Source organism: Danio rerio, chromosome 19 (genome assembly GCF_049306965.1).
Source record: "Danio rerio strain Tuebingen ecotype United States chromosome 19, GRCz12tu, whole genome shotgun sequence".
NCBI classification, from domain to species: Eukaryota; Metazoa; Chordata; class Actinopteri; order Cypriniformes; family Danionidae; genus Danio; species Danio rerio.
The window spans coordinates 8,693,091-8,706,158 of record NC_133194.1 but is presented as its reverse complement, the minus strand read 5'-3'; the positions used below and the strand labels follow the sequence as shown (position 1 = coordinate 8,706,158).

The 13,068-nt window shown below is 36.5% G+C and overlaps 2 protein-coding genes across 6 annotated transcripts in view; one reads left to right on the top strand and one right to left on the bottom strand.

The window, feature by feature from the left end:
• The window catches only part of cgnb (cingulin b), a 43,147-nt gene extending 30,135 nt beyond the window's left edge, over positions 1-13,012 (bottom strand). For 4 of the 5 annotated variants that reach the window (XM_005159385.5, XM_068215004.1, XM_005159386.5 and 1 more), the window contains exons 1-4: positions 12,879-13,012; positions 3,468-4,514; positions 1,627-1,727; positions 1,172-1,241 (exon numbers count right to left, since the gene is read on the bottom strand). In XM_005159385.5, coding sequence (XP_005159442.1) covers positions 1,172-1,241; positions 1,627-1,727; positions 3,468-4,508 — 1,212 coding nt within the window. In that variant the 5' untranslated portion in view covers positions 4,509-4,514; positions 12,879-13,012. The remainder of the gene's footprint in view (positions 1-1,171; positions 1,242-1,626; positions 1,728-3,467; positions 4,515-12,878) is intronic. The other variant, NM_001044762.1, reaches the window with a different exon arrangement.
• The window catches only part of mllt11 (MLLT11 transcription factor 7 cofactor), a 369,559-nt gene that overhangs the window by 164,866 nt on the left and 191,625 nt on the right, over positions 1-13,068 (top strand). The window lies entirely within an intron of this gene.

Here is a 13,068-nt window from a genome sequence, read left to right as displayed (position 1 = left end):
ATTGCTGATTAGCTGTTTGGCTTTTCACTCTCTGACTGAAGGCAGTCGACCAATCGCAACAGGCTGTCATTGATCCAATCAGCGAAGATTAGATTCGCGCTAAGGAGGGGTTTGGGAACAAATAAATCACTGGACGATTCATACGGGAGTCGCTGGGATAATTAGGTAAAAATAAATGCAGATTATAAGACCACGAAAGTGTTTTTTTGACCTTGCATGCATATTAAACTGTTGTTGGAGACCCTTACAACCAAGATATGACCCTATTTCATGCATAATATGGGCTCTTTAACATTTACACCTACCCCAACCTAAACCCAACCATCACAGTTATTAACATCTACACCTACCCTAACCTTAAATCCCAACCATCACAGTTATTAACGTCTATACCTTCCCCAACCCTAAACCCAACCATCACAGTTATTAGCATCTACACCTACTCCACTGTTCATGTACAGCCACGAGATGTGGAGGCTTTCATACTTGACAAGTTTGTCATTGTACTGTTATTTGCATAAGTATTTAGTATAAGTGTTTCCACCCTCCTGCCAACAACATCTCGTTGTGACATCTTGCATGGTTCAATAGGATCTCAGTAACTACAAGTTAGGCCCTGTTTATGTTCCGCCTGATGGATTTAGGCATGGGCAATGTGGGCAATCGCAGCACCTTGCTAGGGATGGCACGGAGATATTACGGAAGGGTGGGGGGATGTGTGTGTGGGGGGGGGTTATGACAAACCAGTAATTTGGCGATAGTAGAGTATGGCGTTCAATAATTTGTTTTTGTAATATACACAGAGATAATAAAGGTATCATTTTTCAAATACTTGTATTTTTTATTCTATTTTCAAAGGTTTGCATTTTCAGGCTTCTTCATGAGTAACAGATATTAGTTAAAAATGATGATGTGCAAACAGACCCTCAAACTTTCTTTCACAAGCTTGCTCATTTCTTCACAAAGGTACAGCCTTAGAATATCTCCCTTTGTTATGTTCTCTTTTACAAAACACCAACTCAGAATCATGCAAACCAGGGACCGATATGCAAACCATAGGGACAACGACACCAACCCTTTATGGCTGTAGTTTCCTCATTCGGCAGACACTGCTGAGCTCTGTTCAGCACTGGGAAATGCAAACTGATTTATTGAACACGAGCATGCTTACCTTCACCCCACAGAACCTTTCATGAATGAGGCTTGCTTTTCGCTTGATGGCTTCCTCCTTCTCAATAGACCTAGTGTTCGAAAATATGAAAGGAAACTGAATGAGCTATAACTAGATTAGGGAACGTTCTAAAGAAAATGTGAGAGAGAAAAACTACAGTGCCAGAATAGTGTGGTTGCGATGGTTGCTAGGGTTTTCAGTGGCTTTAAACATGTTGATGAACACTGGTTGGATACTAGGATATTGCTGAAGACTAGCTTGCTTTTAGATGTTTGAATTCCATTAAGCTTATAAAATATGATTTAATTTCTTTCTCATGTCAATAATCCAAGAACACTGTGATCAGTAATGTTATAATGAGAAACAAAGCAGGATGAAGTATGTCTACTACAAATATATATATATATATATATATATATATATATATATATATATATATATAGATAAATATTTACCCTTCTTTAAGTATGTTGTAAATGGCTTGTTTGGTCTGGTCATCCTCTCCATTTCCATTCTCTATACTTGTAGTCTGGCTCTTTATGAGGTCAGGGGTCACCTGAAAAAAAAGCCATGTCAAAGGTGCATAGCTGTTTTTTTTAAAATAGTAAACTACTTAGTTGTTACTACTTAGACAAACATATTTTGGCGTAACACTAAAAAGCAAAGGCAGATGACGCATGATTTGGATTGAGGTTTGATGAATAATTGACATGAATTTTGTTTAACTAAATGAACGAAAAGGGGTGGTATGGTGGCTTAGTAATTACACTGTCGCCTCACAACAAGAAGGTTGCTGGTTTGAGTCCTAACTTGGTCAGCTAACATTTCTGCTTGGAGATTGCACGTTCTCTCTGTGTTAGTGTGGGTTCCCTCTAGGTACTCCAGTTTCCCCCACAGTCCAAAGACATGTGCTATAGGTGAATTAAATAAACTAAATTGGCCGTAGTGTATGTGTGTGAATGAGTTTTTCCCAGTACTGGGTTGCAGCTGGAAGGGATTCCGCTGTGTAAAACATATGCTGGGTAAGTTGGCGGTTCATTCCGCTGTGGTGACACCAGATAAGTTAGGGGACTAAGCTGAAGGAAAATTAATAAATGAAAAGTCTGGTAGATATCATCAAATATTAGTCTGTTGTTTTTCAGTAGAAGATCCAGTTCTTTTAATTAAAGGGTTAGTTTGCCCAAAATGAAAATTCTGTAACTGAATATTCACCCTCATGTCCTTCCAAACAACAGAGACCTTTGTTCATGTTTGAATCACAAATGAAGACGTTTTGGATGATATCTGATAGATCCCTCATCCTCCATAGATGGCAATAGCTCACTCATTCAAAGTCCAAAGAGGTGCTCCTTTAGTGGTTCAGTTGAAATATCAGCCAGATAGCTGTGCACTATTTTTTTTCGGATGCCTGTGCATGACTTCCTCTGCTTCAAATAAAACCCAGGCATATACGAGATTTACGTCAGCAATGCGACCCACATTAAGAGTACAGCGCCATCATGAATGTGCGCCCTATACTGACACTGAGGAGAATAATTGCTGAATAAAGTTATTTTTGTTTCCAAAGGCCAAAGTATCTTCATTTGTGTTTTAAAGATGAATGAAGTGTCTGTTTGAAACTACATGAGGGTAAGTAATTATTGGCTGAATTTTAATTTATTTTGTGTTTATTTTGGCTTATGAGTTTATTAATCGGAGCCAAGGATTTGGTGTCTATAGCTGGGGCCTGATCCTCATCCAGTGCAGAAGAGGGAGGAGGGAAAGATCCATTTAGCCCTGTCCCATTCAGACTACTCCCAATCCCATTCTGTTTGACCTTCCTAAGGCCTGGTTCATTAAAAGCATCATTGTCCTTTTTGTCTAACTTGGGAGCAAGAGCAGACGGGGTGAAGCGTTCTGTAGTCCTGGGCTCGGCTTCACCTTGAGTCCCTGCCACTAAGAGTACAGCGCCATCATGAATGTGCGCCCTATACTGACACTGAGGAGAAGAATTGCTGAAGAAAGGTATTTTTGTTTCCAAAGGAAAAAAAAAGTATCTTCATTTGTGTTTTGAAGATGAACGAAGTGTCTGTGGTTTGAAACTACATGAGTGTAAGTAATTATTGGCTGAATTTGAATTTATTTTGGGGGTGAACCATGTCTTTAAATACTACAAGGTAAAAGTTTTGTTGACAAATAAGCATGATTAAGCTAATAAATCACAGCAAGATCAACAACAATCCTTTAGGAAGATACGATAGGTTGAGTTTTGATGCCAAGGTTAAGCAACAATACAAGTAAGAACTTAAGGGCTCACTGGTTTCTTTGGTACAGCAGGTGGTGCCTCCTTGGGTGCAAACAGCTTTGGTGATTGGTTGAAAGCAAGAGGTTTGAAATTGGGGATAGCAGCCACTTTAGCTACAGAGGTGGCATCTCGTCCCAGACTACCAGTTGATGATGGTTTTGTTGAGTTGAGTTTGGGTACTGTAGCTGAAGTATTGGGGGCATAGGGGTTTATTGTTGGCGAGGTTGATGAGGCCTCTTCAGAAGGTTTGTTGAGAGCATCTGCACTCTGAGAGCGAACTCTGTTATCAAGGCGTGGCCGAGTTTGGGCTTCCGAGTTAAGAATATCACCGGAACCACCACCGCCACCACCAAAGCGGCTAATGAGTTTATTAATCGGAGCCAAGGATTTGGTGTCTATAGCTGGGGCCTGATCCTCATCCTGTGCAGAAGAGGGAGGAGGGAAAGATCCATTTAGCCCTGTCCCATTCAGACTACTCCCAATCCCATTCTGTTTGACCTTCCTAAGGCCTGCTTCGTTGAAAGCATCATTGTCCTTTTTGTCTAACTTGGGAGCAAGAGCAGATGGGGTGAAGCGTTCTGTAGTCCTGGGCTCGGCTTCACCTTGAGTCCCTGCCTGTCCATCACCAGGTGGCCTCCTTAAGGGGCTCCCAAAGTCCTCATCTGGAGAACTAGGTTGGTCAGTAGGGTTATAAGAACCTTGGGGAGTCCTAGCCCCTTCCCTTTGTCCCAGAAGCAGGGTGTTATATGGGGATGTCTGAGAGACAACTGGGGGTGCGCTCTGAATTTGTGGTTGAGTCTTCAGTTGTACTCCATAAGAGTCCCCCTTTTCTCCATCCTGGAGCACCACATAGGGCTGTCCTGAAATGCCTTGAACTCTCACAGCTACTCCATACTTAGATGGCGAAGAAGTCCCATTGCTGACGCCACCAACTCCATTGGCCAGTCGACTCTTGTCTGGAAACCCTCCGCCAGCATCATCCAAATCTTTGATGAAGCGAATCTGGACACCATAGTCTAGAGGGGGCTTCCTGTCCGCAGAGAGGGAACTCATGACCTGCTGTGGAACCGAGACAAAAAAATGCAATTAGTCTGTGCAGCAGTCCATTTAGAGAATGAGGTAAATGGCTAGACTGTCTCATGAACTAACTGAAATGCTTAAAGAGGAGACGGACAAGCAAGTACAGCAAGTAAACTACATATTATATGTTTCATAAATGAACAATGTATTTGTTCGACATCCTGTCTGACTAACAGACTGTATGATTTTAAGATTCTATAGTAGGTTACATATACTTTTCACAACTCGCGTGAAGATAATTATTGCACTTTAATTCATGTAAATTTTAGATGTTACCTAGTATGACAACAAAATGTCGTCAATGTTTTTTGTTTAAACAAAATCTATATCCAGTTTTCTTATGGTTACGGAAAACCCAAACAAACTTTTGTATTATTTAGTCCAATCTTTTTGATGTGGCTTTTATCGTCTTTTAAAATGTGTGTTAATTTTTAGAGCTGGGCATATTAATTGAAATCGACATTAGGAACCTATAAATTGATCACATTTTTCCAGATCAATTTTTTCAATTACTTTCCCTAATCCATGTGGAGTCACATGACCCCTTTCTGTTCAGGCTGATTTATAATTCTGTGTCGTACACACATGTATGGTCCAGCGCAGCCTTCACGTAGTCGCATACGCGCAAACCTCTTGAAAAATGTAACTACACGTCACACATTTGCACTACATTGACGATTATTGGAAGCTGCACCAGATATGCCTTGAGACGACATTTTTTATTACAATAAAATTATTAGCTACATTAAAATATTTGTTAATAGAAGATTCAAGAACTGCGCTGTTTAAAATATTATTCAGAGTATACAAGAATTATTTTATTTAGAAGAGGCGCTGCTTATTTTCTACTTTTAAAAACATTAAAAATAATTTATTTTGGTACCAAAAGTGCAAAATTATTTGTTTTCCATTTTTTAAAGAAAAAAAAGAGACTGTTGGTTTTAGGCAATGTGTGTTTTTAGCTCAGTTGTTTAGCGTTGATGTTCAATAAATAATCATAGAGATTCAATTAGTGTGTATTTCCTTCAATTTTTTAAAAATCAAGTAACGCAACCTTCATTCAGAAAGTTTTCATGGCAGGAATCTTTCAACAATAAATATAAAATTTAAAAATCAACAAACAAAATAAAACATAAATTAAATAAGATTTTTTTTGTGTTAATACATGATAAAAATTCTAAAAACTTTTCTGGTTTCACTTTGTTAAAAATGTCCTTAAAAGAGTTCATTTCATAAAAAAGTCTTCTAGAATCAGTGAAGTAAAATGTGTTTTATAGTAAGAGGAGTTTTGCAGCACAAACACTGAGTAGGGTTTTCACCTTGGAGCAAAAAACCATGTGTTATACTTGTATGCCCAATACGACAACTGGTAAAAACTACTTGATCAAATCGATTGTTAAAATGTCTTAAAATCCTGTCCGAAATTTCAGGTTGGATTTAAAAGCGAGTGAAAGAGAGGCAAAGCTAAAATTGCTTTTAAAGTTTACCCATCAAATATAGCGTCAAGTATAAGTCAAGTTCATCTCAAATATATTCAAGTACACAGATAATTGTTAAACTAATTTTCATGACTTTTCAAAAACATTTTGGGTTTATTCGTTTTTCCAAAACGTTTTCATGCCTAGAAAATGCCTTTTCAAAATTTCATGATTTCGAGATTTCATGAGGCAAACATTTTATAACATAAACAAATGAAAAAATCATTCATTAATCGTGATCAAGTTAAAACGTTCAATTAATCGAGATTTTGATTTTAGGCCAAATCGCCCAGTCCTACTAGTCTAATAATAATACCAATTTCCCAAGAGACTTTCTGATATAGTGTCACACCTTAGTAAATAGAAATATGAAGCAGTTTTATACATGACACAACTATCAGGTGTCGTCACAGGTATTGAAAGTCTCACATGTGAAAAGAGAAAGATATTGTTTGTATGTGACAAACAGGTGTGCCTGCTGGTAACAGCAGGTTCTAGCACATTCCACTCCGGTTCACGACTTCCTAAAACAGTTTCATTACACAAGTGTGCTAACATTAGCTCAACAGCCCCTTATCTCCATGTAGGCAACATTCTACAACTCGCATTAAACCACTTTACAGCATAAACTGCATGTTTACACATCAAAGAAGTGGAGTCCAGACCGTGGAACAACTGAGCTACTGGTGTTTAAAGAGACGCATGTGTGCTCTATTGTACAAACCAAGTGATGCAGAAAACATTCACAGCTATGCAGGGCATCATCTAAAGCCCTTGTTAGATCTCCACATCAGATTGGATGTTGCTTAAAGTTTTGAAGCCACTTCTACCTCCAAGTCAAGAATTCTAAAGTGGTTATAAGTAGTATGTTGCATTGCGTGTTAAACACCAACTTATAATGCACCAGCATCACGCTTTAGGCAAAAACTGTGAGATGTAATATAACAGTCCATAAACTCCGGTCTATCAATGAATAACTACTTGAAAGGAAGGGATTTGGTTACATTATAACTGTCAGCAGCCCTGTTGAGGCATTAGGTCTGATTAGCTACTGAAAGTCAACTATTGTCTTCCTCACATAGACAGGATTCCAGGCATTCCTGCAAATTGGAACCCACCATGTGATCATCAGATAAAAAATCATCAGTTGAAAGGAGATGAAACTGTACATTTTGAATAGCGTATGCATTTGAATGAATTAAATACAATATGGAAGTCACATTGGTGTACGCATCTCCAAAAAAGCAGTACTAACCCTTCTTCAAACCACAAATCTCTTTGATAACAGTGTCTAGAATGACGAATAAGCACCGTGTGAAAAGCCCTTATGTGTACGTCTGCCAAAGTCTAAAGCTCTGAACTCTGGATAGGCATGTGGACGTGATTCTGATTCTCACTATCCGAAAAACTCAAGATCCCACCTGCTATTAGAATGGCTGTTTGTTCTTGGAGGAATGTAGACTCAATCAGCAGTTTTCTGTGCTATTATCCATTCATGCGGTAAAGTTAAAGAGATAGTTCACCCAATATTGACAATTCGGTCATCATTTACTCATCCTCAATTTTTTTCCAAATCTTTACTGATATTCTGAAGAATGATGGAAAAAAGCAGCCATTGACTTCTATAGTATTTCTTCCATTGATGTTAATGGCTGTTTTGCCTGTGGTCTTCAGAATATCTTTGTTTTGTTGTGTGCAATGTGAGAAAGAAATTCAAAATGTTTTGAACCACTCAGGTGTGATTAAATGATGAGGAAATTTTAATTTTTTAGGTGAACTAGGTCATATTTACTGTTGTATTCTCCACTTAGAAACTCATATGACAATTAACTACAAAAACTTGTATTATTATGATTATCTTTAATAATTAATGTCTAATAATTTAATAATTAATAAAAGTCTTTCATGGAGTCTTCTGTCATCTATATCACAAAATCTATTTTGATTTGTATTTATTCATTCATTCATTTTATTTTTGTCCTTTTATTAATAAAGATTCACCACAGCGGAATGAACCGCCAACTTATCCAGCACATGTTTCATGCAGCGGATGCCCCTCCAGCCGCAACCCATCTCTGGGAAACATCCATACACACCCATTCACACTCATAGACTACGGACAATTTAGCCTACTCAATTCACCTGTACCACATGTCTTCGGACTGTGGGCAAAACTGGAGCAACCGGAGGAAACCCACACGAAAGCAGGGAGAACATGTAAACTCCACACAGAAACTCCAAGCTGACCCAGCCATGGCTCGAACCAGCAACCTTCTTGCTGTGAGGTGACAGCACTACCTACTGTGCCACTGCGTCGCCCAATTTGTATTAATAAGTGTTGATTTTGCCAGATAAATTAATACTGCAGATATTGCATAAGTTACATTATTACTCTACATTTTGACATACATCTGACAACAAAACAAACAGAAATGTGGATATTTTTCACATAGTATTTGTGTTTGAACAAACTCCATATCAGATTTGGTGAAACGTGTCAATCCAAAGCTCTCAATCCTGGTGGTTTAAGATGAGAGTGCAGAATTTAGTTATTTTGCATGACAACTCTGCAGTATTTTCAGTGATTATTTAATCTCCTTTGATTGGCTACTAAATTTATAAGCTCATCATATTTGGATGGAATTAGTTATAATTGTCAGCAATGCAAAATCTGCGTATTAAAATGCTGAATCCAAAGTAGACTGAAGCATTACATTCATTTTCATATTTAACTTTATTCGCAATAGCCATAAGTGCTTCGTTTAACTGTGCATGGATATTTTTTGCCCTCTGTGGGTCATTTTTGTTCATTTTGGTAGCATCTTTGCTTCAAGCTGTATTACATTTCCAAGCCGTGGCTTGTTGTTCTCACATGCTTTATGTTGTCAAAACAAACTGCGACTATAGTTCATGAGGTCAAATTTTATGACAAGCATCCCTACGTTTTCTAAATTGATCCTCAATTTTACTGCATTATTGTTTTAACATCTTAATTAGCCTAACTTTTCACTTTAACTACATTATAAAATATATGTTATATATTAATTTGTTAAATTACACATAATTTTGGATATTAAAATTAGGGGTGGCCGATATAGAAAAAATATCATATCACGATTTTTCTGGGGAAATCAGGATTCACGATTTTTATCCCAATTCTTTTTCCAAGTTGGTTTTTTAAGACTATTTTGCAAATTACAAAGGTACAATACAACCTAACTAATGTCCCCATATAAAAATATACTCTTACCATTTATGTTTAAGAATATATGGCGATACAACTATTTTTCTGAAAAAGTATATTGTGGGGCGAAGCAGTGGCGCAGTAGGTAGTGCTGTCGCCTCACAGCAAGAAGGTTGCTGGGTTGCTGGTTCGAGCCTGGCTCAGTTGGCGTTTCTGTGTGGAGTTTGCCTGTTCTCCCTGCGTTTGCGTGGGTTTCCCCCACAGTCCAAAGACATGCGGTACAGCCTGGTGAATTGGATAGGCTAAATTGTCTGTAGTGTATGAGTGTGTGTGAATGTGTGTGTGGATGTTTCCCAGAGATAGGTTGCAACTGGAAGGACATCCGCTGCGTAAAAACTTGCTGGATAAGTTGGCGGTTCATACTGCTGTGGCGACCTCGGATTATTAAAGGGACTAAGCCGACAAGAAAATGAATGAATGAAGTATATTGTGCAGTAATTTTGATTATACAAAACTTTTATCTCAATGCAATTGATTGTCAATAAAGAAAAAAAAACATTTGTTATGGTTTGATGGCTCTATGCCTTTTGATTACTTTGTTTGAATGTTAGGATGATGTCAATGACACTGCACTCGAAAATAAAGACAGGTAACTTAACTTTTAGAAAAGTCCTCCATACGTCACCACTTTCACCAGAAGGTCCAGTTAAGACGTTAAATTTAAAGTTGATCAAAAGAAACCATTTTTTTAAAATAAAACATGCATAAATATTCAATAAAATACACCTAAGAAACAAATAACAAATTAAATAAAAACAATAAATAAATAAAAAAAGTTATTTCCCAATAATTTCTCTTTCTTGGAAACTAAAATCAAACCACAGTCAAATAAATACCTAAAAATACATTTTCCACTCTGCGGGTAGGATTCTGCAGAAACAGAAAAGCATATGAAGTCAACTATTCATGTAAATGTGTTCCCACTAAATGTACTCAGAACAGATTTGTGAGATACTAACAATCCATAGATTTAAATAAAAGAAACAAAGCAATCGTTGCACTGAACTGTGAATGTTATAAGATATAAATATGTTATATAGAAATATAAAAGTACAAAAGGAAAAACACGATTATTTTGCTTGTTTTAAGGAAATGCTCACTTAATTCTGACTTATTATTTCTTTTCAAGACCATATTTTTGCTTGTCTAGAAAATGCATCTTGATTAAAAAATTTTTAGTTATTTGGACTAAAACCATGACAAAACTAAGTAAGTAAGAAAAGCATTTTTTTTTTTTGCAGTGTACCACTCTCTTTGAAATATTAGTACCCTGAAGATACTTGTGTCTAAAACTTGTTGGCTTTAATCCATTAATTGCTATCTTGATTGATGTGACTGTCAGAAAAATGCTATTTATGTCAAATATGCAAACACAACAACTTAAACATGGGCATCTTTCACTTTTTACATTCCAAAAAAAAAATCACCAAACATGGTCTAAAATTTAATAAATGTTTAATAATTTAAATCAACCCAAAAAGTATTTCTGAAAAAGTGGCATATTTCAATATCATGTTTGTTTTCGCTAACAATTTTCTAAGCTATACTTTAATTGTTTTTTCTCATCTAGTCACACTGTTGTTGTTGTTGTTGTGTGTGAAGTCAGTTCTCCTCAAGTTCACACAGGTGTCAGCAAAAAGGAAGAAAACATCAATTATGAATGTTCCACAAACATTTGACCACCAGAAAGTATCAAAACAATGTTCATCTTCCATTTCAGGACGTAATGTTTAATTTGAGTTATTTTACTATTTTAAGCGTTCAGTTTTTCTTTTATTCTACTTATGATTATGCTACTTTGATGGGATTTTTTATTAATAACTTTTTTAGACCAGTGGATAATGGGTAAAGAATAATAAAACACAACATTTTACTACAACCATGTAAAGGATATGTATAAAAACAAATATCACTTGAGACAAGAGATGCTCCATGTTTTATTGTCATCTTTAAAAGTCAGTCCCACACAGTAAAGAAATGCTGGGTTCCACACAAACTCTTCATGTTGTCCCAACACAAATCAATTAATTTAACTTAATCACTTTTACAAATTTAAGTGAATTGAACTGAAAACAATTAAGTTGTCCCACCAAAAATCTTAAGAATAGTGTTGTTTCAAGTCATTTTAAATGAGCAGTTTGAGTAGAGTGCAACTGTAAGCTTATATCAATAGCACTGCAATAACTAAATATTTGTAAGCTTTCTGCTTGCTTATTGTCCCTGTAAGGAATTCCCCAGCTAAAGAAACATGATAGTTTTTGGCACATTTTTCTGATTAAAAAACCTTTTATGTACCTTGGTTATTTGATATGCACGCTAAGAAACAAGACCAAGAATATTTATTTTGAAACCAATGTTTTGAAACAGATCTTTAAAAACTACACGTGTTGTGTGCTTATTGATTATGATTTGTTAATTATAAAACCTGCAAGTGTGTTATACTCTAAAAGGACAGGGTATAATTTGGGTTTCAGGCTAGATTTGAATTACTGTAATTCACAATGCCAATCCAGTATGTTCCAGTTACACAGTGTTGGAAATAACCAGGAGCGAAATATTCAATTACACCGAGACGGGCACTTTTTAGAGGAGCTCTTTTTCAGGGTTTCTGCAGGTTTCACCAAGTCAAATTTAAGACCTTTTTAAGACCATCATCAATTAAATTTTAGACTTATATAGGGCTTAACGCTAAGGCTTTTTTAAATGGCCCAGCAGATTTGTTTTACTTGCCACATCAAAAAACTAATCTTTATTAGTTATTTCCTAGCCACATTTTCAAATTAACGTCAAAACAAGCAGACCCTAGTTGTATACATACTAACTTAAAAAAAAGCTATTTAAAATAAAAGCTTAAGTAAACTAAATGTATGCTCAATAAACTGTTATAGTATTGATTATAAATTGAGTTTTGCTAAAAGCTTTATTGGGATGTATTGATGGTGATTGGATGTAATTCGATGTAAATCGATTTGGTATCTTTACATAAACAAAGGAAAATTAAGACCTAAAATACAATATTTCTGTGAATTTAAGACATTTTAAGACCTTGCAGAAACCCTGTTTTTGTCCTTGAGTTTTACAAAAATGAATTAAAAAGACGAGGAAGCACAGGCAAAAATGCAGAATGGAAGGATTTTTTGGTACTGTTCAAATTGCGTCACACCCACTCAGCAAGTCAGTCAGGCAGTATCGGTGGGACCGAAACCAGCATGTTATTTTAATACACAGGGTTAAAGTTACATAAAACCACACAAAAATAATAAAGATTCAACGTCTGCATTTTTTACTTATTGATTAGTTTTCTGTGTTATAGATATAGACTTACAATAAACAAAAAACGATGCTAATCATCATCACAGGAGATCATTTTGACTTCATTATTTAGGAAGACAACAGACCGCGCATCCTCACTGTAATCCAGTCTGCAGCTTTCACACAAAGCAACAGGTGTTTATCTGCTTCGCTCAGCAGAACTTGTTTGTAAATGTGAAAGCCGTGTGATTATGGATTATAACAACTCAAATGTTGGGTTCAACCCCGCAGCCATGGGCAGCAGCAAAAACAAAAAGCGCAAGGTAAATAATACACCGCTGAGCAAACAAAGAAATTCCGCCTGCTTACCTGTTTTCCGAGACCTTCAGCAATGACCTTCGCAACGCGTACAATAACAAAAAAGCCTTTTTATTGATTTATTGTGAATTTAAAAACTCTTCGTTGAGACGGAGGATGGACAGTCCAAGCAAAACTGTCAGTGCGTTTTTTTCCGAAACAACCTGTTGCCTTTGCGTCATCGACCCGCCCTCCTTAAACT